The 25,811-nt window shown below is 45.5% G+C and overlaps 1 protein-coding gene and 1 long non-coding RNA gene across 2 annotated transcripts in view; one reads left to right on the top strand and one right to left on the bottom strand.

Annotated features, from left to right (window-relative positions):
* The window catches only part of Sel1l3 (SEL1L family member 3), a 112,510-nt gene that overhangs the window by 12,012 nt on the left and 74,687 nt on the right, over positions 1-25,811 (top strand). The window contains exons 2-6 of the mRNA XM_021210528.1: positions 1,372-1,942; positions 13,938-14,064; positions 15,998-16,119; positions 17,257-17,372; positions 20,408-20,466. Of these exons, the coding sequence (XP_021066187.1) occupies positions 1,372-1,942; positions 13,938-14,064; positions 15,998-16,119; positions 17,257-17,372; positions 20,408-20,466 (995 nt within the window). The remainder of the gene's footprint in view (positions 1-1,371; positions 1,943-13,937; positions 14,065-15,997; positions 16,120-17,256; positions 17,373-20,407; positions 20,467-25,811) is intronic.
* Positions 8,051-20,139, bottom strand: LOC115065227. Its single transcript, XR_003845021.1, has 3 exons — positions 19,894-20,139; positions 15,944-16,186; positions 8,051-8,631 (listed from the first exon to the last, which is right to left on the bottom strand). It is a non-coding gene; the product is annotated as an uncharacterized LOC115065227 (long non-coding RNA).

The raw sequence follows: 25,811 nt of genomic DNA, 5'->3' as shown, positions 1-25,811 counted from the left end.
CGTGCCCCACACCTTGGCAATCCCTCCTCTATTTTGTCTCCACCACTCTGACTCCTCTACCATTTCCTGTAAGTGCCTCACACAGTACTTCCTGTCTTGTGCTTGGCTTATTTCATTTAGCATATCTTTAAGGCCCATCCACTTTACAGGATAGCAGAATCCCATGCCATTGTACTGTACATAGACCACTATTCTTCTCATCTCTGATGAACGCGAGAGCTGCTTTTAGCGTGGCTATGAGTATCAGCATATAACTTTTTCCTCATGTTCTCACTTTCAACCTTTTGGGGTATGTCTGGAAGAAGACTCATGGGGTCAGACCGCATGGTTCTTATACTTTTAATTAAAAAAACAAAACAAAACAACAACAACAAAAAACCAGAAGTGGCTCTAGTCTTTATCATAAAGGCTGTATCATTTTACCCTGCTACCTTCAATGCACAGGGGTTCCAATGTCTCCACACGCCCAGCCATGCTTGCCTTCTAGGTTTTTTTTTTTTTTCCTCCCTTCTGTTTCTTTTCTTTCAACCATAGCCATCAAAATGGGTGTGAAGTGGTCACAGTGATCTTGTTTGCTCTGGACACCTGAATCACAAAGTCAAGTCAAGAAGGGCTCAGCTAGTCATAGTTCATTACCTCGGGCTAACAACAGCACCTAGATTTTGTAATCAAGCTCCCCAGGAGTGCACACAGGGAGAGGACTTGAAGAAACAACTGACTAGACACACTGCTAACATCTTCCTTGGCAGCGGTCACAACACGCACGCATGCACGGTGAAAGACCAGGACCCGGCAGCTGTGGTCCAAGCTTGCCTGTGTGGAGCAGCAGAGACCTCCTGCTGGGCCATCGAGCTTGCAGGCTTGCAGGCTTGCCCTGGCTCCACACTTACAGGAGATGAATATGCCAGGCTGGCCTTCTTTTTATGTTCCCCGGTGATGCCCTTTCAACTTCTCTCCAGCCCTTTGATTGGCAGCGTCTGGACACCATTTGAAGTCGTTTGTACATGTCTGAAGCTGGCTTGCCTCTTTCATTTTAAGAGAGGTTCCTTTCCCTATTACTTTTGCCAGGGACCAGCCTCGTCCTTTGGAAGCCAGCTCGGGAATGATTGGCACACGGCTTTGAAAGCCACATTTTGATCAGCAGATGTTCCTGAGCCTAGGGAGAGAGTTCAGCATGGCCCAGTCTTCATTTGTGTGTGCGTTGGTTTTTCTCCAGTCTAATGGTCGTGCTTTTGACATCTCTTACTGTCGGCATTTATTGCTTTTACATAGATCTGTGGTTTTTAATGCCAAGAAAATAGCAATGTACGCATGTGTTAATAAGATGATGTTTTAAAAAGCATTCTGTATTACCCTTTCACTCCTTTTCAGAATTTTGTGCCATCGTTGGGCAGGCAGACGTCCCTGACGACATCGGTGCTGCCCAGAACAGAACAGAGCACAACGTACGCAGACTTTATTTATTTTACTGCCTTTGAAGGGAGCGTGCGCAATGTCTCCGAAGTCTCCGTGGAATATTTATGCTCTCAGCCTTGTGTTGTCCATTTGGAGGCGGTTGTCTCATCCGAGTTCAGAAGCAGCATCCCCGTGTACAAGAAGAGGTGGAGGAATGAGAAGCATCTCCACACCAGCAGGACACAGATCGTGCACGTGAAGTTCCCGAGCATCATGGTGTACAGGGATGACTACTTCATCAGACACCCCATCTCGGTGTCCACGGTGATTCTCCGAGCCTGGATTACTCACTGGCACAGTGGCGGGGGCTTGAACGTCCGAGGGGAGGAGAATTTGCTGCACGCGGTAGCGAAGAATTACACCCTGCTGCAGACGGTGCCGCCTTTTGAACGGCCTTTCAAAGATCATCAGGTGTGCCTGGAGTGGAACATGGACTATCTCTGGAGCCTCTGGGCCAATAGGATCCCCCAGTGTCCTCTGGAAAGTGGTAGGTCACTTGCCTCATGGCAGAGCACATTCTTGTGTTTTGAGATTGCTGGTGTCATCGCACGACAGCAGGGGCAAATTCCTTCTATAAATTACGTGTGTGTGTGTGTGTGTGTGTGTGTGTGTGTGTGTGTCTGTCCCATGGATATTAGAGCACAATTTGCATGAGTCATTTCTCTCTTTCATTCCTGTCAGTCTGAGGGACAGAACTCAGGTCATTAGACTTCGCAGCAAGGACCTTTACCCACTGAGCTATTGTGCTGGGCCCAGGAGCAAATTCTAAGTTAGCGTCAGTAAGACGAGGGGAATGGAGAGGTGTATTGTGTCTGTCATTTTAGACTTGGAAACAAAAAGAGGCAAAATTTTAAAAAAAGAAAGAAAGAAAAGAGGAAGATTAAGGGAGAATAGTGAGAGAGATGAAAGACAGAAAGGAATCAAGGAGGCCATGGTGGGAACCTTCAAGAGCTTGAGAGCTGCTTAGAAACAATAAAGCCACTGAAGGGCGGACTGGCTCTCCAGCAAGCCCCACGGCTTCTGTTATTCAGAAGACAAACGTTTCATCTTCTTCTAGATGAGAGAGACGCCAGAGCCATCTTTGTGCCAGAAAGGGACGTTGTGCCTCAGGGTAGTAACTTGTGGCCGGGACGGACCTGCGCTATTACTTCTGTGTGTGTAGCCAGAGCTTGCCTAGCCTCTGTTTCCTTAATCTATAAAGTAGGCTAATGGATCCTTCTCTCAGAACAGAGTGATGAGTACTGAACGAGCTGTAGTTGCTTCGCCTGTCACCAGCCCTCAGCACCAAGATGCCACACTGATGGGGGAGTCTAAATTCTGCATTTTTTCCTAAATGCTGTGTGGTAATAGCCTACACAGGATCCATAGAGAGGCTCCTGGGTCATTCCACAGCCTCCCTACACATCAGAGCGGGAGACTTATGAAGTGGGTTCAAAGTTCTCCCGTGGGAGGAGAGGCACCGGCTCTGGGGGTGCTGAATGCCTGTCATTTCTCCTCACCTGGCATGGGGAGTCAGCACTGTCTGTCCCCAGACCCCACCCAGGTCTAGTATGATTTCCACCCATGAGCACTTGCAACGGAAGTATCTAGTGTTTGTGCTTTAAACACAATGTTCTTCATCTACCTAGGTCTGGGGATGGAGTGGGCTCAGCATCTGACATGGATTCTGATGCACCTCAAAATTTCAATCCCTGGGCTGGGGGTGGGACTGTGGATAGGACTTTGATCTTGTTTTGACGATGGCCCAACTCCCAGGCTGGCTTGGCAGGTGCAGGAATTCCACAGCCCATGACAATGGACCTTTCCAGTCGGTTCCTTAGACCAGGATGGTATGGGAGGTGACTTAAGGACATGACCCCATGCTCTGTCTCTAGTGACATGCTTTTACTCACCTTTGGGATATGATTTCTAGGGAAACAATGGGTATGGGGATTTCTTAGTAAGTCCCAAAGTAGCTGTGTGTGTGTGTGTGTGTGTGTGTGTGTGTGTGTGTGTGTGGCCATATAGGTCCATAGTTTTTGCTGTATACATTAAACAGTTAGCGTCTTGAAAGCTCTTTACTTGACTCTAATTGTAGAGACGAAACTAGAAACGAGAGAAATGGTAGAGGAAGTCCTTTGTGCCATGACCTGGCTTGACCCACTGGTACTGCGTTCTGTAATCACAGCACAGTATTAAAACTAGGGAACCAACGCCACTGAATACTGTTACCTGTAGACTAGAGTCAGGTTTCATAGTATCTGCATTTGCTTGTGTGTGTGTGTGTGTGTGTGTGTGTGTTTGCATACACACACACACACACACACACACTCATGGATTGTGGGAAGAGCTGGCTAATTAGATGTCAGGAATACAGGAACTATGCATACATAGGTGAGCCACCCTCCTCCAGGCAGAGCCGCCATGCTACCTCCTATCTGAGCGCCTTCCACAGGGAACCCCCGATTTGTCAAGCAGAAGGGAGCAGGGCAGGGCACGCGCAGCCACAGTTTTACCTCTGACTTCACCAGGCTTCATGATTTCCATTTCGTGTTCCGAAAATGTATGTCTTTCTCATTGAAAAATGACCAAATTGCAAGCAGGGTGTCTTGAAACAAAATCATTTATAAACTGGCTCATTCTCAGGGTGCCCTGCAAATGGGGGTGGGGAGGGGTTACCTTCTCTTTCTTCTGCTGTTCCTTGGCCTGTTTGCAAGGGCCCGGAATGGCACAGTGGGAATTTTCTACCCACCTTCTTGAGAACATTACTTTTGGCGTGAGAACCAACCTAATCAAACCATTGCGCACAGGAAAACCTTTCTTAGGAGTTAAAAAAAAATCACTGAAAATGGAGGTGGGAGTCTTTGGCACTCTCAAACCAGCCCTGCACCTGCAACTATGATTTGTTTGTCGAAATGAGCCCATTTTCCCTCTCTCCTTATAAGAGAAGTCACCTGAGCCGAGGGTAGCAGGCTGTAGGACATGCTGTGACTTTTGTTCTAGATGGTGCTGTGGGCTGGCGGGGCTAGAGGGAAGCCTGGCTATTAACAGGGCCCCTTTTACTTCCTTTGCTTCCTGGCAACAGCCAGTTGAGAGTATCAGGAGACCCCAGCTGAGCTTCAGGGGCACCTGCTAGTTCTGGACCCCTGTGTCAAATGCAGCCCCGTCGAGACAGGGCTTGGGAAATGCTCTCTGAGCCAAGCATCTCACATCCTATCTGGTCCTGCCTCTGTGCCCCAATCCGGCTTCATCTTTTTTTTTTGTTGGTTATGAAAAGGCTCAAACTCTCCCTGTACCTAGATTTTCCAGGAGAATGGTGAAGTCCTCTCTGCCACCAGCTTAGCTTATATTCCAGGGTAGGACTGAGTACCCCAGGAAAGGCCCAGGCTGGACCACTGGTTTGACTTTTGGAGGACAACTGGCAAGTTTGCATCCACCCCTGCTGAACAAGCCTGACCCAGATCCAAAGTCAACAGCTTTCAGTTACATCGAACCAAGACTGACACATGCCCTTCTGCACACCCGTCCCTGTTGTGTTCTCGCCACGGAGCCATAGGTGGTTGAGCAAGCAATGCCTGTGGCTCCTCCACCTGATGGTTGTCTATTTCCTTGGGGGAGGGGACAGGCCTTATCCCTTAAGTCCAACGTGTGTCTGATTCATTCCTGAACTCACTGAAAGCACGGGGTGGGGTGGGGCTAGAGTTAACATTCAACCCGAGCCACCCTCAGAACCTCTCCCTTGTCACGCCCTCAGGAGAGAGTCTGCCCGTGCTGTTGGCTACAGCTGAAGCTGTCTATGCCATCTGTTCCATCTCTCCTTGCCACGTGGACTGCCGGCATCCTCGTCTAAGTCACTACCCTCCTGGACTTTGACCTCAGCCTCGTACTGGCTTTCCAGCTTCACCCCTGCCTCCTCTTTCTCCTGGAAGCCTTGGGCAGTGCAGGCTGGTCACCTCCGTCCCACCTTTGAACCTCCCCATTCTGCTGCTTGGGAGTCAAGCCAATGCTGTCATGCAGCTCTTGCTGGCTCCACCTCCTGGCCACAGGAGTCTGCTTGCTTCTACCTAAACAGGCCACATTCAGTCCCACGTGGGGACATTGGGTGACTGCTGCCACCTAGAATGCTCATCTCCCAATCTCTGTTCAGGCTGCATCATTACCTCCTTCATCCCAGCACTCAAGTGCCCGCTTCCGTGACCACCTGGTCTGAGAGAGTGACCTTGCCTGGCATTATCTTTTTGGTCTCCTCTGTAGGCTATAACCACTGGACTCTGTAATTATTTGTTGTTGTTGTTGTTCAGAAAGTCCTTTCCTTTTTTTTAAAAAAAATAGATATTTTCTTTATTTGCATTTCAAATGTTATCCCCTTTCCTGGTTTCCCCTCCAAAACCTCCCTATCCCATCCCCCTTCCCCCTGCCCACCAACCCACCCACTCCTACTTCCCTGCCCTGGCATTCCCCTACACTGAGGCATAGAACTTTCACAGGACCAAGGGCCTCTCCTTCCGTTGATGCCAGACAAGGTCATCCTCTGCTACATATGCAGCTGGAGCCATGGGTCCCTCCATGTGTACTCTTTGGTTGGTGATTTAGTCCCTGGGAGCTCTGGGGGTGCTGGTTGGTTGATATTGTTGTTCTTCCTATGGGACTGAAAGCTCCTGCAACTCCTTCAGTCCTTTCTCTAACTCCTCCATTGGGGACCCCGTGCACAGCCCAATGGTTGGCTGAGAGCGTCACCTCTGTATTTTGGACACTGTAATTAAATACCTATAGTTTCTGGTTTCCTGTAGACCATTATAACGCAAGCTCCTTGAGCTGCATCCCAGTGGGGATTGTACTATGAGAATGTGACAATACTCTAAGCCCTGTGGCCACATGGCGTGAGGGACAGGGAGGTGTGGAGCTGGCCCTGAATCTTCCCTTGGCCCTTTGCACACTGACCCACTCACTGTAGCTTCCCAAACGGCCTATCCCATTCACTGAGGCTGCAGGGTCCCAGTCACTTCTCTTGCAATCACACATGGCTCAGCTCTGCCTTAGTGGGTCAAATCTGACACTTCCACTTTTAGGTCTTCCTGATTTAGTTCCTCTGAGCTAGGATGCTTATTGTTCTACACTGTCCCAACCAGTGCCACCAGCTCCATCATCAGCATGTGGCCTTACCTCCTGCCACTTTCCAAGTGTCCCTGCTGAAATCCTCCCTAAACTGTCAGTCCAAATTGCCACCTCCCTTTGTCCCATACACAAAACGTATGTGTGTTCATTAGTGTGTTTTATTTCCACAATCAGAGATTGCCTCTCAGACCTCTAGCTGGTGTGCACAGCCTCTCCTGGGATGTGTATTGTGCTCAAAGATTGACTGAGCCTCTACCGACCAGTTTCTTCCCCAAATCTGGGAACTCACGGGTAGAGAGCTAGTCCCTCTCTTTAAGGTGGTTGTGTAGGAGACAAACACAGCTATGGCACGGTCACAGCCACTCTCTATTTCCAAGTCCTTGTCATGTGCCAGACATCGTGGGAAGAGCCTAGCTGCTCTACCCAACATTCTGCCTTCTAAACTTGTTGATGGGGAAGTGGAATGATCTGTCTCAGGCCGCACAGCTACCAACCACAGAGTTGGTATTTAAGGCTGGGTCCTTTGCCTCCCAAACATCATATTTAACCATTGGGTTTGACAGGTGCCCAGGGTTATAAAGCCAGTTATTTATTATTTATTTATCCCATGCCATTCACCTTGGACTAAGCTGCTATGCATTTATCAGGTGCTTCGGTAGGGTTTGTCACAGAGGAGGTGACATTTGGACAGAGACCTGATGGCTAAGCAAAGCTCCCATAGTCAGAAGAATGGAGATCAAGATATCAGAAAGGCAGAAAGGGACAGAAGGAGCTAGAACGCTGAGTGGGGGAAGGGGTGGCATGACACAGCCACATCCCTCTATGTGCAAGGATGGCCAGCAGGCTGTGTGCCACCTTCCTGCAGGAGGAAGTTAAAAGGGCTCTGAGCCCCAGCCTGTACTGATGAAGGGTCATGTCAATTGACTGCCAGCATCCACCATGGGATGAAGATGCAGACCATTATCGTGCTTGATGTGTGTCTGAAACACTTGCTTGCACTTGAAGGCAGAATGTCAGGCGTGAGTGAGGTTATTCAGGACCACACTGTGAAGATGTCCAAGCAGCAGACTAACAGCAGTGGGCCATTCTGCCCTCGTGCCGCCGTCCACGACAGGTGTCTGATAAGAAACTCTTGGGGCTTCATGGGTGATATTTAAAATTACAGTTATTTATTAATTTGGTGTGGGTGGGGGTGGGGGACACATGCACATGGCAAGTTGTGTGTGTGTATAGAGGTCAGAGGAACACCTGAAGGGGGATTGCCTCCCTCCTTCACCATGTGGGTTCCAAGGGTTCAAACTCTTGGCTGCAAACACGTTTACCTCCTGAGCTATCTTGCCACTTGAAAGTATGGTTTCTTATAACAACATTCTATTACCGTAAAATAACTGACATGTAAGTCAGAGCTAGGAACCAGGCTTGATGTGTCGTTGTGGAAAAATAAAAACGACTCTCAAACAAACTGTACATGCATCAGGATTATACAGTCCAATGACATGATGATCCATTTCTAATTATAAGTGATATATTTGGACTTAAAAAAACCCAGAGACTCAGTCCCCCTTTCCCCAGTTAATCACAGTAGTCTGAGATTTCCAGTAATAACACTAATTAGTGGCTCGCATCTGCATTGCCCTTTACAATGAACAAAACACTTTTTCCAGGCACATTGTCTCGTTTAATCCTTGTAACAATCCCAAGGGAAAGACGGTGTTATTCTCATCCTCTTCCTAATGAAGGGGAAAAAAAAAAAGAGGCTCAGGGAGATTATTTAACTGGAGTCCAAACCTCCGTTCTTTCTGCTTTGCTATGCCGCCTCTCTGAGATATGCTAATACAGCCCTAACCCAGGTTCTAAATGAGAAGGAATCCTTTTCTTAAAGTTGACTTTTGATCGATGTGAATCATGTTTCCTTCACCCACTGGACTTTGTCTCTTTGAAGCGATTGGGCTGAGCTGAGCAGCCTCGGAGGCCCGGGGTAGAGGCGCCAGTGGAATGCAGTTGGTTTCTTCTCTCTGACTGCATAGAAATATTCAGAGCCTTTGTTCTTGTCTTCCTTAGCTGCAAAGGTAATACACGTACCTGGTAAAAAATTCAAATCGTGTAAAAAAGGTTTAGCGGGAAGAAGTTCCGCCCACCCCAGTCTTCTGGTCCTTTTCCCAGAAGCAAACTCGGTACAGGCATTTCTTGTTTCTCCTTCCAGAATAATCCTCTACACATAGAAGCCTTAAGTTTAGCTCCCTGTCTCCATGAGCAAATGATAGCCCAGGAGCAACTCGGCCTCACGCTAATTAGCGATACAGCAGAGAGCTTTCTCCATCGGGCCGTGCTGCTTGGCCTCATTCTTTTTGACAGATCCTTAGCAGTCCATTGCCTGATGGTCCATCACTTATTTAACCTGTCTTCTTGAATGGGAGGCAGGTAGAATGTGTGTGTGTATGTGTGTGTGTGTGTGTGTGTGTGTGTGTGTGTGTGTGTGTGTGTATGTGTGTGTGTGTATGTGTGTAGGATCTTATGTGTGTTTGTACTCATGTATGTGGGAGTGCACATACTAGCGTGTACACATGTGGAGGCCAGAGGTCAGAGGTAGGTTTCCATTAGTCTCATGAGCTTGTTGAGTTGGCTGGATACGCTGGCCTAGCAATCTCCTGGCTTCCTTCTGTCTTCATCTGCCAGCACTGGAATTATGGCAAACGATGCTAGATCTAGCGTTTTTTTGCATAGGGGTTGGGGATCTGAACTCATGCTTATATAAGGAGCAGTTTACACAATGAGCATCCCTAGCCTCCATGAAGGGCTTCTCTTTCTTTTGCTTCTAACAATGGTCCTCCTCTGAACATCCTTAAGGGAATCTTTGTGTGTATGTGAGTATGTTTTGAAGGATGAATTCCAAGGACAGAGCCTATACTCTCAGACTCCTGAGAGTAGTGGATATTCCACATACTTCCAAAGGAACCCACTTCATCACCCAGACACTCTTTGCAGGCATTTATGACTTAAATCATCCCAACTAGAACATACGGATTTTATTTTCAGGCTCCACTGCCTTTTAGTGACCTCTGTTTGGAAAGCATTTCTTCTCACAATTGGAAAACTGTACTTTCTTTCTCCCTAGGTTCTGCTAGCCACAGAGATTCTTTGCAGGGAGATACCTAATTTCTCCAAGTGCATGATGGGGATCGTTCTCAGTGGTGTCTTTCTGACGTGTCCAAAGCTTATCCCGAGAACTTACTGCATGGAGACAGGACCTTTCCCAGAATTAGGATCCCAGACCTTTGGCTGGACTAAACAATGGACTACAACATTCCTCTAGCCCCTGCCCACCCAAAGATAAGACTAAAATATGCGACAGGGACTGGGAAGATGGGTGTCAGTAAGGCATGATGACCTAGGTTTAATCCCCAGAACCCATGTAAAATGCTGGGTAGTGTGTGGCACCGCACCTGTAACATAGCACCAGGGAAGTGAGTGTGTATGTGTGTATGTGTGTGTGTGTGTGTGTGTGTGTGTGTGTGTGTGCACTTGCATGCAGTGCATAGGACTCTTCAACTAGCTAGTCAGTCTAATTGAATTGGTGAGCTCAGAAGGAAGGAAGGAAGGAAGGAAGGAAGGAAGGAAGGAAGGGAGGGAGGGAGGGAGGGAGGGAGGGAGGGAGGGAGAGCAGAGCCAGGCATGGTGGTGCACACCCTTAATACCAGGCAGACACAGATCCCTGTGAGTTCGAGGCCAGCCTGGTCTACAGAGTGAGTTCCAAGACAGCCAGGGCTACACAGAGAAACCATCTCCAAAACAAAACTAAACAATAGAAAGGAATAAAGGAAGACTGCTGATACTGATCTACACACACACACACACACACACACACACACACACACACACACACACAAGTATAACAACCAGGAAGAGGTAGGGGTTCCGGTCTACATCACTGTGGGATGTTAGCCTTTTTGTTGAAGCAGGGTGGTGATGGATGACCCCTCTACGCATCCTAGCTAGGCAGAGCCATGCTCTAAACTGAAAGTGAGGCAGAGAAGGTGGTAGGGCCTTGGGAACTCAAAGCAGCATTAATGAACTAACCAGTATCGACATGTTTCAGTGTTTCAGCAGCCAGTAGGCATGGCAGCTGTGCGCCAGCCACTGTTCTCTCAGAGTGCTTGTGAGATGTAGTCTGGTTAGTAAAATCCCCACTGGTGTGTTGCGGGGAGCTCCCGTTTGAGTCAGAGCTGAGTCTCTCATTAGCTACACAGTTTTTATCATTACATTGACATTTTTCTTCTCTCCAAATGAAGGGGTTTGCACCATTGAAGAGCCAGCGCCTCTTGCTCTTCTAAAATTTGAAGAAACAAAACAAAAAATAGTTCAGAAGAATTTTAAACATGCATTGCCTTTATAGCAGTGGTGTGTGTGTGTGTGCGTGTGTGTGTGCGTGTGCGTGTGCGTGTGCGTGTGCGTGTGTGTGTGTGTATGAATGTTGCTTCCTCATTCTTCAACCTCATCTCACGCAAGAAGAATCAAAGAAACAGAACTGACGGAAGGATTTGAAAGGATTATTTGTCTTAGGTGGCGTGGTGCACATTCTAGAATTATAAAAAAGTGCTGGGAAAAAAAGAGAGAGAGAAAATTGAATTATAACTTGGATGTAGTTATATGTGGTCATTTATTTACTAATATATATGGAATTCCTGTCGAGCAGTGGTCACTGTTCATGGCTCTGAGAATGAAGAAGAAGGAAGGAAGGAAGGAAGGAAGGAAGGAAGGAAGGAAGGAAGGAAGGAAGGAAGGAAGGAAGGAAAATCGGTCCCTACTTTCATGAGCCATGCAGAGACCATTGAATATGTCACTAAATGTGTCTTGAGACCTAACTGACATGTAAATGTTTGATGATAGATGATACTGTCCCTTTCTAGTCTAGTCCTGTGATAGACTTCACTCATCAACAACAAATGATCCTTGAATTATGATGGATTGATTTAGATTTTTCAATGTGTGTGTGTGTGTGTGTGTGTGTGTGTGTGTGTGTGTGGTGTATGTACACATGTGTGTGCAAGTGTAGTCACATGTGAGTGTACATGGAGGCCAAAGAAGGGCACAGTGTAACCTCCTTGATTGCTTTCTGCCCTATTCCTTTGAGATCAGGTCTCTCCCTGAACCCAGTGTTTGAATTTGGGGGTTAGGCTGGTGGCCAAAAGCATCAATAATGATCAATACTGGGATTTATAGGCATGCACAAGACCGTGGCTGACTTGTTACATGGTTACCTCAATGTGATTCCAGGTCCTCCTGGTGGGCTAGCCAGGATTCTTAACTACTGAACCATCCTTGCAACCCTGGAATTTTTAAACTTTTGGCAGTGCAAAAATCATACCTACACAACTGTTGTTTTTCCCACCTTTAGTACAGGATTAGTGAATCATATGAGCCAACACTTCACTGTAAAATGAATTTTGTGTAAGATTATTTTGTTCAACTTTAGGCTAATGTGCACATTTAAGCACATTTAAGGTAGCTAGGCTAAGCAATAACAATCGGTAGATTAGGGTATTAAGTTTCTTTGTATTTAATTTTTGCTATTGAAATTGTTTGGGATATAATCCCATTGCAAGTCAAGGAACATCTATCTGACATTCTCAACAGCCACTGTCAGCTAGTGGGCTAGCCTATGTGCTCTCCTGTCTTAGGTGGATTCTAAACTGTCATTCTTGCTAATTAGCTTTAATTGTAAAGGATGCATAAGATGATACAGAACTATTAAAGCTAGAGTTGAGAAGAACATATCTGTGCCTTTGATTTTGTCAGGCACCAAAACCATGTACATTTGCAAAGTTATTTTAGACATTTTAGTTGAGAGTTTTCTGTCTACAGTCCTTGGCTGTGGGGCACTTTGATCCTAGGGTGAGCAAACCTTTCTCGAAGCTTCGTTTTCCTGGTGTTTTGCTTCTGGCTTCCTGGCACAAAGGTGGCTGTCTGGCCTTTTCTGCTTCTCTCAACACACAGAAGCCCAGCCAAGGTTGAGCTCAAATCAATCATTTTTGATAAACTATCCAGATCCTAAGGACCACCTTGCAGTATTTTCATTGACAACGTCCACCTCCGCACTCAAAACAGACCAGCAAGTCCTCTGTTCCCAAATGGAGCTGAAATTCATTTCATGATTTAGATGCTTTGAAGCAACTGGCTTGCTTAATCCTATTAAATATATATACAAGGGCTGGAGATTCTAAAAACTGCTTTTGAGATTTTCAGATCATATTAAACTCAAGGCACTTCTACACTTACGGCAGTTTCTTGTGTCTCTTTGGGAAATGAGCTGAGCTGATTAGTGTCCCAGGCTGAGAACGCCTGTTACATGTACTAATACTGTGTGCTTGGTGACTCTCACAGAATCCAACCCTTCTCTCCAAGAGCCCCAGGGAGAGTAGGCCGTTTCTATCATTGAATTATGGATGTTTAAATCCGGGAGAATTTTAGGAAAGAGAAAGGCATGGCTATTCCTAGGCCAAGTGAATATGGAGAATAGAAATGTATACTTAGCCTTCATTAAAGCAGCAGTTGTTAGATAAAGAACTGGAGAGCCTGATTTTCCCTATATGATCTGTCAAGGATATGCCGGTGCGCTAGAGTCCCGTGTTTGTGAAAAAAAAAAAATGTGGAAGTGAAAGTGCTGATGTCCCATTTGACGATTTGTCATAAAGATTACTGATATGACCTTTGAAATGTGCTTATCGGACTGCCTGGCATACACCAAATGTTAGTTACCATGTTGGCAAACCCTGCCTCTGTTTCTATACACTGGTCATAATAATGAGGGTTCGACAAGGTAATACCTGTGTGGTATGTATAGCAATGACTGTACCATCAGGAGTTCTGTCAACATGAGAACATCCTTGTAACACAAGTCGAAAGTGTTTTCCCTAGCGTTAAAGGATTGTATGCAGTGTGGTTAAGAACACACCAGCTGGAGACGTAACGAATGGCAGAGTGTGCTTGCATAGCTTGTGCAAGGCCCGAGGCCCATCTTGAAAATGGATGGATGGATCGATCGATGACAGAATTTAAACCTAAAAAAAAAAAAAAATCTGTCCTTATAGCTTCTGAACTATGTGAACTTAACCTTAGACTTCCCCTCCACAGAATGGGACTGAGAACAAAACCTTTCTTCCTAAGATTGTGATGAGAACCAATAAGGACAGTCTTGCTGATGTGCCTAGCGTGGTGGTTCCCGGCTCAGATTCTGTGTTCTGCGAATGCTTGCTCTCTCGCTCGCTCATTCACCATTTTAGGCTGTTGCTTTGACCATTTGGTGGGAACTGAGGGTGCTTAGAAGAGTGTGAGTTGGGATGGGGTGCCTCTCCGGAGGGAACCAAAGGTGACTTCTGTGATGTTTGCAGATGCAGTTGCCCTGCTCAGCTTCCCCTATGCTTCCAGCGGAGAAAACACGGGCATCGTGAAGAAGCTCCAAAATTTCCAGAACAGAGAGCTAGAGGCCACCCGAAGCCAGCGCGTGGACTACCCCATGTAAGGGTGGGCGGGTCGGGGGCTGGTGGGATGGGCCTGTTTGTATCTGACCAACTGGCAGGCTAGTGGAAGAATCCCTTCCGGGGTTCAGTGCACGGATGCTTAAAGAGAACGGGAGAACCAGGAAACGGGAATGTTAGGTGGAAATTATTTCTGCACTTAGGAATCTTCTGCTTTCCTTCGTCTTTTGGGGGCTGGTCCCAGAGAGCAGGCAGCAAGGTGTTGAACCTTAGGTCTGCTGAGGCTTCAGGCACAGCCATCCACAGCCAGCATAGATTGTAGTCACGGCCTTGGCCCGTTCGGTCCTGGAACACTGCACGAGTTTTTGCTAGAACACTCGGAGCCTCTGATCTTCTCCACTGACTTCAGCAGAATCCACATCTCTTTCTCCTTCCGCTGAGCTGAAGATGCTGGAGATGGCGCCTAGCTCACCTCGGATCGGATGGATTTAGCTGAGTGATTTAATTCTTCCTGTGCTGCTGGCGGTAGAAAGATCTTGAGTCACTCGCCGAGCGTATGTTCTCGCTAAGCTTCCTTGTAATAACTTATCTTCATGAGCTTGCTCAGCTGGGTGGGTCAGGAGGGAAGTCTGTGACACCATCTGTTTGCATAATGTGACACTGACTTCAAGGCCAGCTTACAAAGCCCAGAATATTCTGAAAGAGTTCTTGGGCTGTATCCTCCAAAGGACAGAGGGCCATTGCCACCTTAACCCAGGCTTCAAATTAGCCACTGGGGTCAATGGAAAAAGCAGGATGTGTTTGTTTAACATCGAGTCACGTGTCCTACACCAAACCCTCTGATTCCCTGCTCCTTGTCTCTGAACTATTGGTCTCTAGCACAGCCTGTAGTGTTCAGCAAGTATTTCCTGAGTGACTGATATGTCACGTATCTTGGCTAAAACTGTCCTAGTTGAGTTGGTTATTTTATCCTTGTTCCTTAAGTCACAGATGTACAGTTTTTCCCTTTTGTAGGTGCATGTGTGAGCATTTTGTTTGTGTGCAGGCAGATGCATGTGTGCATGCATTTGGAGGCCAGAGGTCAACCTTCAGCTGTCTAAGTTGAGTTGTCCAACTTGTTTTTGAGGCAGGGTTTCTCACTTTGGCTGGAACTGGCCAACTAGGCTAGATAGGAGACTCCCGGGAGGCTCCTGTCTCTCCCCACCCCCACCCCCACCCCCCTGGAGCTGGGATTCCAAGCAAGTACCACTGCTCTTGGGTTGCTGGGTTATCAGGTCAGCATGTCTGTAAGGCGAGCGCTTTACCCACTGAGCCATCTACCCTGCCATAGTATCCTCTTCGTTTTATTTTTCCTTCCCCAACTGAAATAGCCCCATGTGGGAATGGAATAATTAAATGAACTGTATCCTATAGGTTGACTAGAATTGGACTACCGAAGCACCTGGCCATGAGAGTTAAGACAGCACATTCGTGTCTCCGTGTCACGTGGGGGGGCCATTTGCAGAGCATTACAGTTGGGGCTTTCATCCTTGAAAGAAACAAAATTGCTCAAAAAGCCCTAATTATGGTTTTTTTTCCCCCTTTTCTAATCACAGATATTAGAATAGCTCCTTATCACATCACCTCTTATTAAAATCCATATTTTTATTCACTGTCTCGCTTTATCAGCCTCAATCAGGGATTCAGATTGCTGGCACGTGAGCATCGCAGTGAGTCCCCCTGAACGTTTCAGGAAAGGTAGAGCGTCAGCGGGTTTTGTACAAAGGAGCTTAGCTCCTATCTCTGCAGTTACTATAACTACCTCTTTTGTCTCAAAATCTCAGGCTTTGCAAGCTGATCTCCCCTGATGAACACTAAGGCAAATCCACCCCTTCGTTAGAAAGAAAGCAATTTACTTGGTCATTGTTAACTGTAATTACCTGTTCTTGGATGATATCAATCTGCAGAATTTTCCTTCTGCCTCCCTCCTTTAGGGTCACCATTTCACTGTGGCTTTATTTACTCCATTATTGCAAGGCCAACCTCTGTGGAATTCTGTACTTTGTTGATTCTAATGAGATGTACGGCACGCCTTCTGTGTTTCTTACGGAAGACGGTGAGTATCAACAGAGCCTGGGAACGATCTTGCAGTTTTCTTACTCTCTTTCCCCTGGCAGAAGCATCTGTGCGGGATAAGGAAGATGTTGTCAGCTCCATGGCGCTAGGAGTTTAAACTGTGCTTTATTTTGCAAGCAGCAGTGGGGATTGCATGGGTATTGTAATTATGCCACTTAGATGTGTAATCCAATAAAACAGGAGTGGGGAAAGAGAGGCTTGTTCCTTCCATTAACACACACACACACAGTCATACACACACACACACACACACACACACACAAGTTGATTGTTTAGGGTAGACTCAGTTAAGTAATCTTACTAAAAACGATACTGGAATTATGACAAGTGTACAGAGTTGAAAAAAATAAATTGCAGAGATAACAGATGAATTTTGGGTTCGGGTTGTTAGACAAAGGTATCTTTGTTTTCATTTGGAAATAGAAATTGAAACTAGAAACTGGGTGTTGTTTATGCTGACAAGACCATAGGGGATCAACAGTGAGCTTCAAATTAAGTCTTCTTTTTTTTTCTTTTTCTCCCCGTAAGGACTCAGAATAAATATCATATTTACAAGGAAATGCATGTACAAATGCATTTTTGGATGTTGCTCATTTTGTTTTGTTTTGCTTTTTCCTTCCTTCCTTCCTTCCTTCCTTCCTTCCTTCCTTCCTTCCTTCCTTCTTTCCTCCCTCCCTCCCTCCCTCCCTCCCTCTTTCTTTCTTTCTTTCTTTCTTTCTTTCTTNTTTCTTTCTTTCTTTCTTTCTTTCTTTCTTTCTTTCTTTCTTTCTGTCTGTCTGTCTGTCTGTCTGTCTGTCTGTCTGTCTGTCTGTCTTTCTTTCTCTCTTTCTTTCCTCATCAAAGTCTCCCTGTGCTGGAAGAAGGGATCTCATTGTGTAAGGCAGACTGGCCTGGGACTGGAACTCTCGATCCTCCTGCCTCAGCCTCTGGTGCTTGGATTACAAATGTTCACCACACTGCACCTGGCTTGGCTTGGCTTCCGTTTAAACGAACAAGGGGAATGTGGTTCAGTCTCATAACTTCTTAGGACGGTTACTGAGAAAGGATTGCTGCTTTGCACACGTGGAGTGTTCCTCCCTGACTCCAGACTCCACGAACCTCTCTTTTTTTATTGCAGGCAGTTTGCACATTCAAATGCATCTCATCAAAGGAGAAGACCTGGCTGTAAAAACCAAATTCACCCTCCCTTTGAAGGAATGGTGCCGACTGGATATCTCATTCAATGGAGGCCAGGTATCTGCTTTTACTCGGCCTGGAGTCCTGGGGACATCTCTTTTGAGCTACAAAAAAAACCCAAAAAACCATTGTTGGGAAGGCAAAGAGCCACAAAACCTGGGAGGGAATTTGGCAAACGATGCGCCCTTTACAATTACACACTTGCTAAATCGAACCTTATAGATGGAAGTTTAAATCATAAGACTTCCATCCCATTTAATTAACTTTTAAAGTGCTTCATTCCACTCTGCGGTGAATGAGTAAATAATATAGCCAGCTCTGTAGCCACAATTATCTGAGTTATTCAGTCCTTCTCCCCTAGGGACATAGACTTCTTGCACTTAAGTGTCAAAATCACATCGGCCATGTTCATGGCCTTATTACATCTACAACTTTTTTTTTTTTAAGGGAATTTATTGGCTAGTTCAGCTTAGAAATGATTTGACTGCTTTTGGCAGTTGAAACAATTGCTTACGCTTGGCACTAAACACAGTCGTAATAACCAACACGTATAAGTGATGATTGCGTTGGGAGGGAGGGTCTTTATCTATTCTGTACATAAAACATTGCTCATAACTCTCTCAAACCCCACATAACAGAGGTTTTTATGGATTGTGGGAAATCTGTTGTTGTAACTGAAGACGATTCCATCTCTCCATTGATGCGATGCCTGCACACTAGCTCTTTCTGGTTACTTTATTTTCTCATCAGTTTTTCTTATTGATTTGTGATTTTCCTGGAACAAAACTGGAGGAGGCATTTTGTTTGTCTTGTCGTGCATTAGATAACGCGTGGTCCTCCCTTGTGCTTGACGTGCCCACCATTCCGTGTTCTGAAGCGAGGGGAAAAAAAAATTAATCAGGTCAGCTCTTGCCACCTCCCTGAGAGGACTGCGTGAGATACTAGCTGGGGATTTTCGTATGTTCCTTTTCCCTTAGAGAATCTTCAGTAACATAGCTGAGGGCCACGTCACCCACACCCCGAGTATGTGAGGCACATGCTGTGCCACCAAGACAGGCATCAAATCATCAGAGCAGATTCACAGATCTGATTCTGCACCTGCTTTATGGAAGGCACCAGGCTCCGGTTACTTATAGACTATTTATGGAAGTAACATTAAGCACGTGAAGAGAAGTCATAAGGCAAGCTTAATTGCCAAATGATTCATATTGATTTCTAGAAGGAAGACAGCGTTCCATGCTGGGATGCTCAGGGAAGCGATCTTGTACAAGGCTTTTATGTTTGGGCAGAATTTAAATGGAGAAGAAAGGAGCAGGGATTTCTGCTCTGATGGGGAAGTTCACAGATACGCCACGTTGACCGGGTCTGTTGCTACAGACTATCAAGAGACAAAAAAATAAGTCCTCATAGTTTTGAAAGCTCTTGCTGGCATCTTGTGGGAGCCCTCTTGCTGTATTACAGCATGTATGGGCATCACTAGATGGTAGCCAGAGAGGATATTCTGGCTGAGATCACCCTCTTTCTCTTCTTCTTAATTTTTATTATGTCTATACACACATACTGAGTTTAGTGTATATAGTTTATGTATAGTGTCTCAGTTTAGTGTGATATGTATATGTAAGTGCAGGAATTTTCATGCCACACTAATGATATGGAGGTCAGAAGATAATCTATAGGAGTCAAGACTCTCCTTACACCCTGTGGAATGAAACTCAGGTCTTCAGTCTTGGCCCATCTATCTTTACCCATTAGGCCATCTTTTGGATCTTTTCTTCTTAGGTAGCTGCTAATCCCATGAAAGAGACCCATCCTCATGGCTTCATATAATATGAATCCTAGAGTTTTTCACCTCCACATACCGTAAGCATACATGTTTAGGAATTAAATTTCCAATGTATGAACTTGAGGAGCATAGAAAACTAATAGAAAAAAAAAAGTTATGACTCTGGAGCTAGAATGTACAGAATCTTCAATTTGGACTTTAGCTTGTGAGGCAGTAGAGAATCATGGTGTTGAACAACCAAAGGATACAGTCACTTAGGTAGAGAGAAGAGCTGCATGGTGTAATGTGTGGTGTGATAAAGCCACAGAGAAGTAAGAAGGGCAACAAGGTGGGAAAACCAGGTGTGTGTGTGTATGTGTGTGTGTGTGTGTGTGTGTGTGTGTGTGTGTGTGTGTNGAGAGAGAGAGAGAGAGAGAGAGAGAGAGAGAGAGAGAGAGAGAGAGAGCTCTTTTGCTAGTGGGCTTCAGATACTTCCAGACTTGTCTTTCTTGCTGCCTCCTCTGGTGGGATTGCCACACCCACTGATCTGACCAGGCCGTCGCTTAGAGTGATTGCTAAGAGAGACAACTGGCTGGGTTCCTTTCTTTCCTCACATGCCCTGTGACTGGTAGGGTTGGCTTCTAGTGGTTTCGTTTGTCTTCCGTAGGCATAGGGCGATCTCTAGGTCTTTGAGACTCTAGACTTAAGGTCAGGACATGTTTGCTAAACACTTCCTGTGGAAATGTCTGAGAAAAAAAAGTGCCTCCATTAGTCCCAAGGACTCACACAGGAGTCTTAGCTCTAAGAAGAACCTACCTGAGACATCACAGAACATCATGAGCAAGTCATTGTCCTCACAGAAACGAGGGGGGTGACTCTTCCTGCTCATGGGAAGGGCGGCAGAATCAACGGGCAGCGAAGACCACGGAGCTTCAGGCTTCTCTCCCCACCATGGCTCTGGTAAAATCAATAAAACTTCTAAGCCTTACTTCTCCTGCCAGGTGTACTTCCTTGTCTTCTTCACAAGAAGTTTGGAGGGACAGACGGACACATCCAGCCAACCTCTGGCTTAAAGTCTGGAAGCATAAAACCCACTGGCAGAAATTGCATTGTAGATATTTTTAGACACAGCATCCAGTCATTTGGGGAGAGCTAAATTTATTAAGTCTTAAAATATACACAGGGCTAGTAAACTGTTAATTTTATTTTTGTAGAAATTAATCAGGAGAAGGACAAGCACATTTCACGAGTAATTTATACCAAGGATCATATATATTTATAGCGTGGGGTGTGCGGCCTTATCTGACCTGTATATTTCTCTCCCATGTAGATAGTGGTCACTGCCAGCATTGGATGGGACTTGAAAAGCTACCATAATCAGACCATTAGGTAAGTGTTATTTTCATCCACAAGTAGTCTGTTGTAGGGCTAAGGAGTCTCCCTGCTGTCGCTCTCAACCCTAAGGTTATTCTGCATACCTCATTCAGCTTTTCCAAGCCAGACTTTGTTGTTATTGTTGTTGTTCTTATTTTGTTCTTGGTTTTACGTCTTATTTCCTACCTACCCCCTCATGTGTGTGTGCACCGCACATGCGTGTCTACAGATGCTATGGTGTACGCATAGAGGTCAGCCACCATAGACGTGTGGATGTCAGAGGTCAACCTGCAGGAGTTGGTTCTCCCCTTCCACCATATAGGTTCTGGGGAACAAACTCAAGTTGTCAGGCTTGGTGGCCAGTGCCAGAACCCACCGAAGAATCTCTGGGTCCAAGCTAGGCTTTGAATTTTTAACAGGCATCCATTATTCCTGCAATCAATCAATATATATATATATATATATATATATATATATATATATATATATACACACACACACATATATGTATATACTAAGCAAGGGAAAGTAGTCAATCCTTTTTCTGAATCTCACCATAAATTCTTCCTTCGTGGCACTTCATAATTTATTTTCTTTGAGAATTATCTTCTACGAAGGATTCTAAAGAAAATAAATCTAAGCATTAATGTTGCTCATTGAGAACGGCTGGAAACTTTGGTGTCATGTAGAACATAAAAGGAGACAGTCTTCATATTTATGTTCATAATCTAGATTTGAAATGTGCGCAGCCATTGATACCAGTGCAGCTTTTCATCCCTCTGTAGCGGTCTCCATAGCATTTGCAGAAGCTGAGAGAGCCCTTGCCTTGTGCTTTGTTGATTTCTAATTTGCTCCGAGATCTGCACGTAATAGTAGGTTTTATAGCGTCAAGCAGACAGTCTTCATTAGGTATTTGGGAAACCCCATCAGAGCTGGATACCAGATTCCCTCAGAAACTGAGTAAACCAGAACAGAGAGGGGGCCAGGTGGGTAGAGAAGCCATAAGCTTCTTTAACCATTCTGTTGAATGTAAATCTCACAGATTTCTAGTGGGCTCCAGGAGTTTAGAGCAACTCTTGGTTTTTGTTTGTTTTTGTTTTTGTTTTTGCTGTGTGTGTGTGTGCGTGTGCGTGTGCGTGTGTGTGTGTGTGTGTGTGTGTGTGTGTGTGTTAAAGGATTAGGGTTTTCTAGAAAGGCTAAAGATCTATTGTCCCTTAGCTGGCACGAGGTCAAGAGTGATTCCATAGCTGTATGGAAGCATAAAGGATGAAGCTTGGGATAAAGCAGAAGTCTTAAAGTGTGCCAAAATCGGAAGCATCCAACACAGGCATGTTTTCTTTATGGAAGTTGCTACTGTGATTAAATCAAGGGATAGAGCAGTCCGGCAGGATCTGAGGCTCCTTTGGAAATCTCTTCTGTGCAGTGAGCCCTAGATATTAAGGGTTATCTCAAGATGTAAGCTACAAGTAGTACTTCCCTACTCTCAGGCCCCACCCACCCCGGTCCCAGGGCATTTTAAACAAGTGAATGGATTTCAAAGGTGTCTTTTCAGTTCTCACAAGACGGCTTCCTTTTCTACAAAACCCTAAATCCCAGAGGCCAACACAAATGGATGTAGACAGGTCACAGTGTGAGGGAGTGAGGGGTGGCACTCCTTATATGCCACTACATCATAGGAGTGACAGCAGCTCAATGTTAGTCAGAACCCAGTACCAAAAACAAGAGGGGCTGTGGCAACAGAACTTCATCTTCTCCATTCTCCAGCATCTGCAGTGTTAGCAAGGCCACACTCCAGGTGCTAAGAGAGGTGGCCAGGACATTCCTCTAGGTCCTGGTGTGATGTCCCTGTGTGGCTGCCTCTTTCCAATGTCTCGTTTGGATAAAGCTGGTCCTGTGGATTGGGAGCCCTCACTGGTGATGGTGGGGTAGGGAGGCAACTCAACTTGAGAGTGATAAGACAAAGATCTTTTGATTCAATATTTAAAAAAAAAATGAATGCAAAATAAATCTATGAACAGGGTACCAGACTTCTATAAGGACAGGACCGATATGAACATGGATCAGGACTGATCTGGAGGTTTGAACCAGCTCAGTATCCCAGGAAGAACATCCAACAAGTGATACCTTGTCATACTAGCCCTAGCCCTGAGTGTTCTTCATTGCCAATCTGGAATTTAAACCAGAGCCCTACTTGTACAGCGATGCAAGCCATGGACGCGGACACCATTACATTGCAGGCTTCCTGGTTGGGTTGTGAATACTGTAAGGATGCCGCGCTAGCCCTCTTGTCTGCTCTTGAAATGTAAATGTAGTATTGACTTTACCCTATGAAGGTTAGGGCAGTATGACAGGAACAGAAATTAAGTGTTCAGCAACTTGTGCTGGCAAAGTAAATGCCAATAAGTGACTTTTGATGACAGGAATACCTTCTGGTTACATCCATCTATCCATGCATCTATCTGTCTGTCCATCTCATACTTATTGAGCATATTTCACATTCCCGACACAGGGTTTGATTCTAAGGATGGGAGAAGATTAAAAAGAGGGAATGCTGTCTCTACTTCCAGGAAACTGTGGGGGGAAAAAAATCCAATAAATGAGAATTGTTCAGTAGAAAAAAAATTCACGAGTAAATTTAAAGTTACCGGCTATCAGAAATGCTAGAAAGAAATGGATAAAGTGGCTTGAGAGACTCAGAACTTAGATTAGGTCCTGAGGAATTGACCCCAGACAAAAACAATGACCAGAGGTGAAGAGTCCTCAAGTCTCTTCTAGAAATAACGGCAAGTCTGGTTATCTCCTAATTCTAAGCAGGGTCTATCTAACAATGTCGGCCAATCTTCTGGGCTCCCTGTGCTCTTGGTAATAAACCAGGGCCCTTTATGTCCAGATAAGAGGAAAGGCTGTTTGCTGGAGTGTCTGAGCTTTTCCAAAGGGACTAGTCCGAGCTCTGGAAGAGTCTAGCTCAGACTTCTGGTCAGGGAAATTGATGACCATCAAACTGCACAGTACAGGGTTCTCTTACACTGTTGTACAAACGCTGAGAATTTCAGAGGAGAAAAATGTGGAAACATACTGTAGAGATGCAAATGGAGACCAAGATAGATGTATCGACGCCGGGCGTGGTGGCGCACGCCTTTAATCCCCAGCACTTGGGAAGCAGAAGCAGGCGGATTTCTGAGTTCCAGGCCAGCTTGGTCTACAAAGTGAGTTCCAGGACAGCCAGGGCTATACAGAGAAACCCTGTCTCGAAAAACCAAAAAAAAAAAAAAAAAAAAAAAAAAAAAAAAAAAAAGATAGATGTATCGATGATGGTTGAGAATGATGACAGTTCAAAAGTTACTGGGCAGCGACATAGAGACCAAGTAATTTGTTATTGGGTGGGGGAAGAAAAGGAACCAGGAAAAGCAAGGGCCTTTATCTTAAGCATCTCATGCTAACTAAAAAGCCATACAGTAGTTCCCGTTATCCAGGAGTTCACTTTCCGTGGTTTTTCTTATGCAGAGTCAGCAGAGGTCCAAAACTACTAAATAGAAAACTGCGGAAGTAAACACTGTTTACATTTTAAAGTGCATGCTGTTCTGAGCAGCAGGATGAAGGCTTTTGTGCTGCTCCTTGTCCGTGCAGTGGGCGTTACCTGCCTGACCATTAGTAGCCAGGTCTTCAGTTATCCTGTCAAGACGCCAGTGTTCATATTATCCTCTCTCCACTCAAGCACTTCCCAAAGCACGAGAGTGCGGTGATGCTGGAAACTGAGACTCCCGGAGGAGCTGTTAGATGCTTCCTTCTCCAAAGTACCATCTCACTCACACGGAAAGGATGAGCGCAGCGCTGAAAGAGACTTCGAGGGGGAGACCACATTTGCATATGCTCATCATAGGACGCAGCCCAAATTGCTCTTCTTTTGTCCTTTACCGGGTGGAGTTTATTAATGAAAGCTTATCATAGGTGTGAAGAAACAGGGGCAGGAAGCCAGCAGAGGTGGAGTTGGGAGCAGTCTAGGGTTTCAGTCATCGGCAGGGGTTTGGGGGCTGCAGCCCCTGAGTGAATAAGGACTATGATTGGGGGCTGCTGTATAAGTTTGCATCAAACTTTCTAGACAGGCCTTTCCTCGGCTCTGGAAGTTGGACACACAATTTGTTTTCTTCCTTCCCAAACAGGAGGAAAGAAAGAAGACACTTGTAAAGCAGTTTGAGCCTCAAGCTCTTATAGACTTCTTCAGACTTTCATGATTATTTATTATAATTCCACCACTAAAATAACTTTCCTTTATTGAATCTACTCAAAGTAGTAATTAATTTGCATATGAGTATGGATTTTTTGTTTGTGTGTGTGTGTGTGTGTGTGTTACTAGAGTTTGCATATATAAGGTCTTGCATGCCAGGCCCACACTCTGTCACTGAGCCTTTGTTGTTTTATTTTGAGACAGAATCTCACGATATTGTCTAGGACAACCTTGAACTTTTGGTCCTTCTAACTCATATTCCTGAGTAGCTGGACTTACAGACCCAGCTTCACTTGCTGTCTTTCCCCCCTAGTTCTATTTTAATAGATTACATATTGAGGTTCACGCCAGGATTACAATGAACATAGAGCTGGCAGTGTTTTATCTAGAAATGAACACATCTTAGCAAGCATGTGCCTCAGGTGGTGGGAGCTGATGTCCTGCAGGGAGATGAGTATTCACACCTGTAGCCAACAGCCATGGCATCTACCGTGTGCCCCACACCGGCCTAAGTACTTTATGTATTAATTATTGAGGATCCACAAATCTAAAACCTAAATGCTCAAAGTCAGGCAATGTCTGAGTGCCATAGCAGATTTTAGAGTGTTTTAGATGTTCAAGACATTTCTGATTTCAGAGAATTGGGGAGTTCTAAGTTTCCTCATTCTGGATGTACAACCAGTTGTGTTTGTGCACACACTGGAATATCCCAAGCCCTCTGAAATCTGCAACATTTTGAAGCGTTTGGCCATTCAGCCAGTGGTCCAGTCAACCATCACAACAACACTATAAATAGACACTGTTATTTTCATGTTTAAAGGGGGGAGGGATGAGGGCTCCAGAGAGCCTTTACTAGCCTATCCTGAGCAGCAATAGAGTTGCAGAGAGCTGGGGGCCTGGAGCAGACTGATTGAGAATGAAGCTGCTCATCTATTCAGCACCAAGCACTCTCATGAGAGTTAGAACATTCCAGTCTTTCCAAGGTCCTGAAAAACAGGGTCTGTTCTGTGATTACAGTTACTAACTTTGTGGTCTCTCTTGATAAAAAAGAAGGAGAGAGGGTGGGATAGGGATGGAGAGAGAGAGAGAGAGAGAGAGAGAGAGAGAGAGAGAGAGAGAGAGAGAGAGAGAGAGA

Source organism: Mus pahari, chromosome 13 (assembly GCF_900095145.1).
Source record: "Mus pahari chromosome 13, PAHARI_EIJ_v1.1, whole genome shotgun sequence".
Lineage (NCBI taxonomy): Eukaryota > Metazoa > Chordata > Mammalia > Rodentia > Muridae > Mus > Mus pahari.
This window is presented reverse-complemented; position numbering and strand designations above follow the sequence as displayed.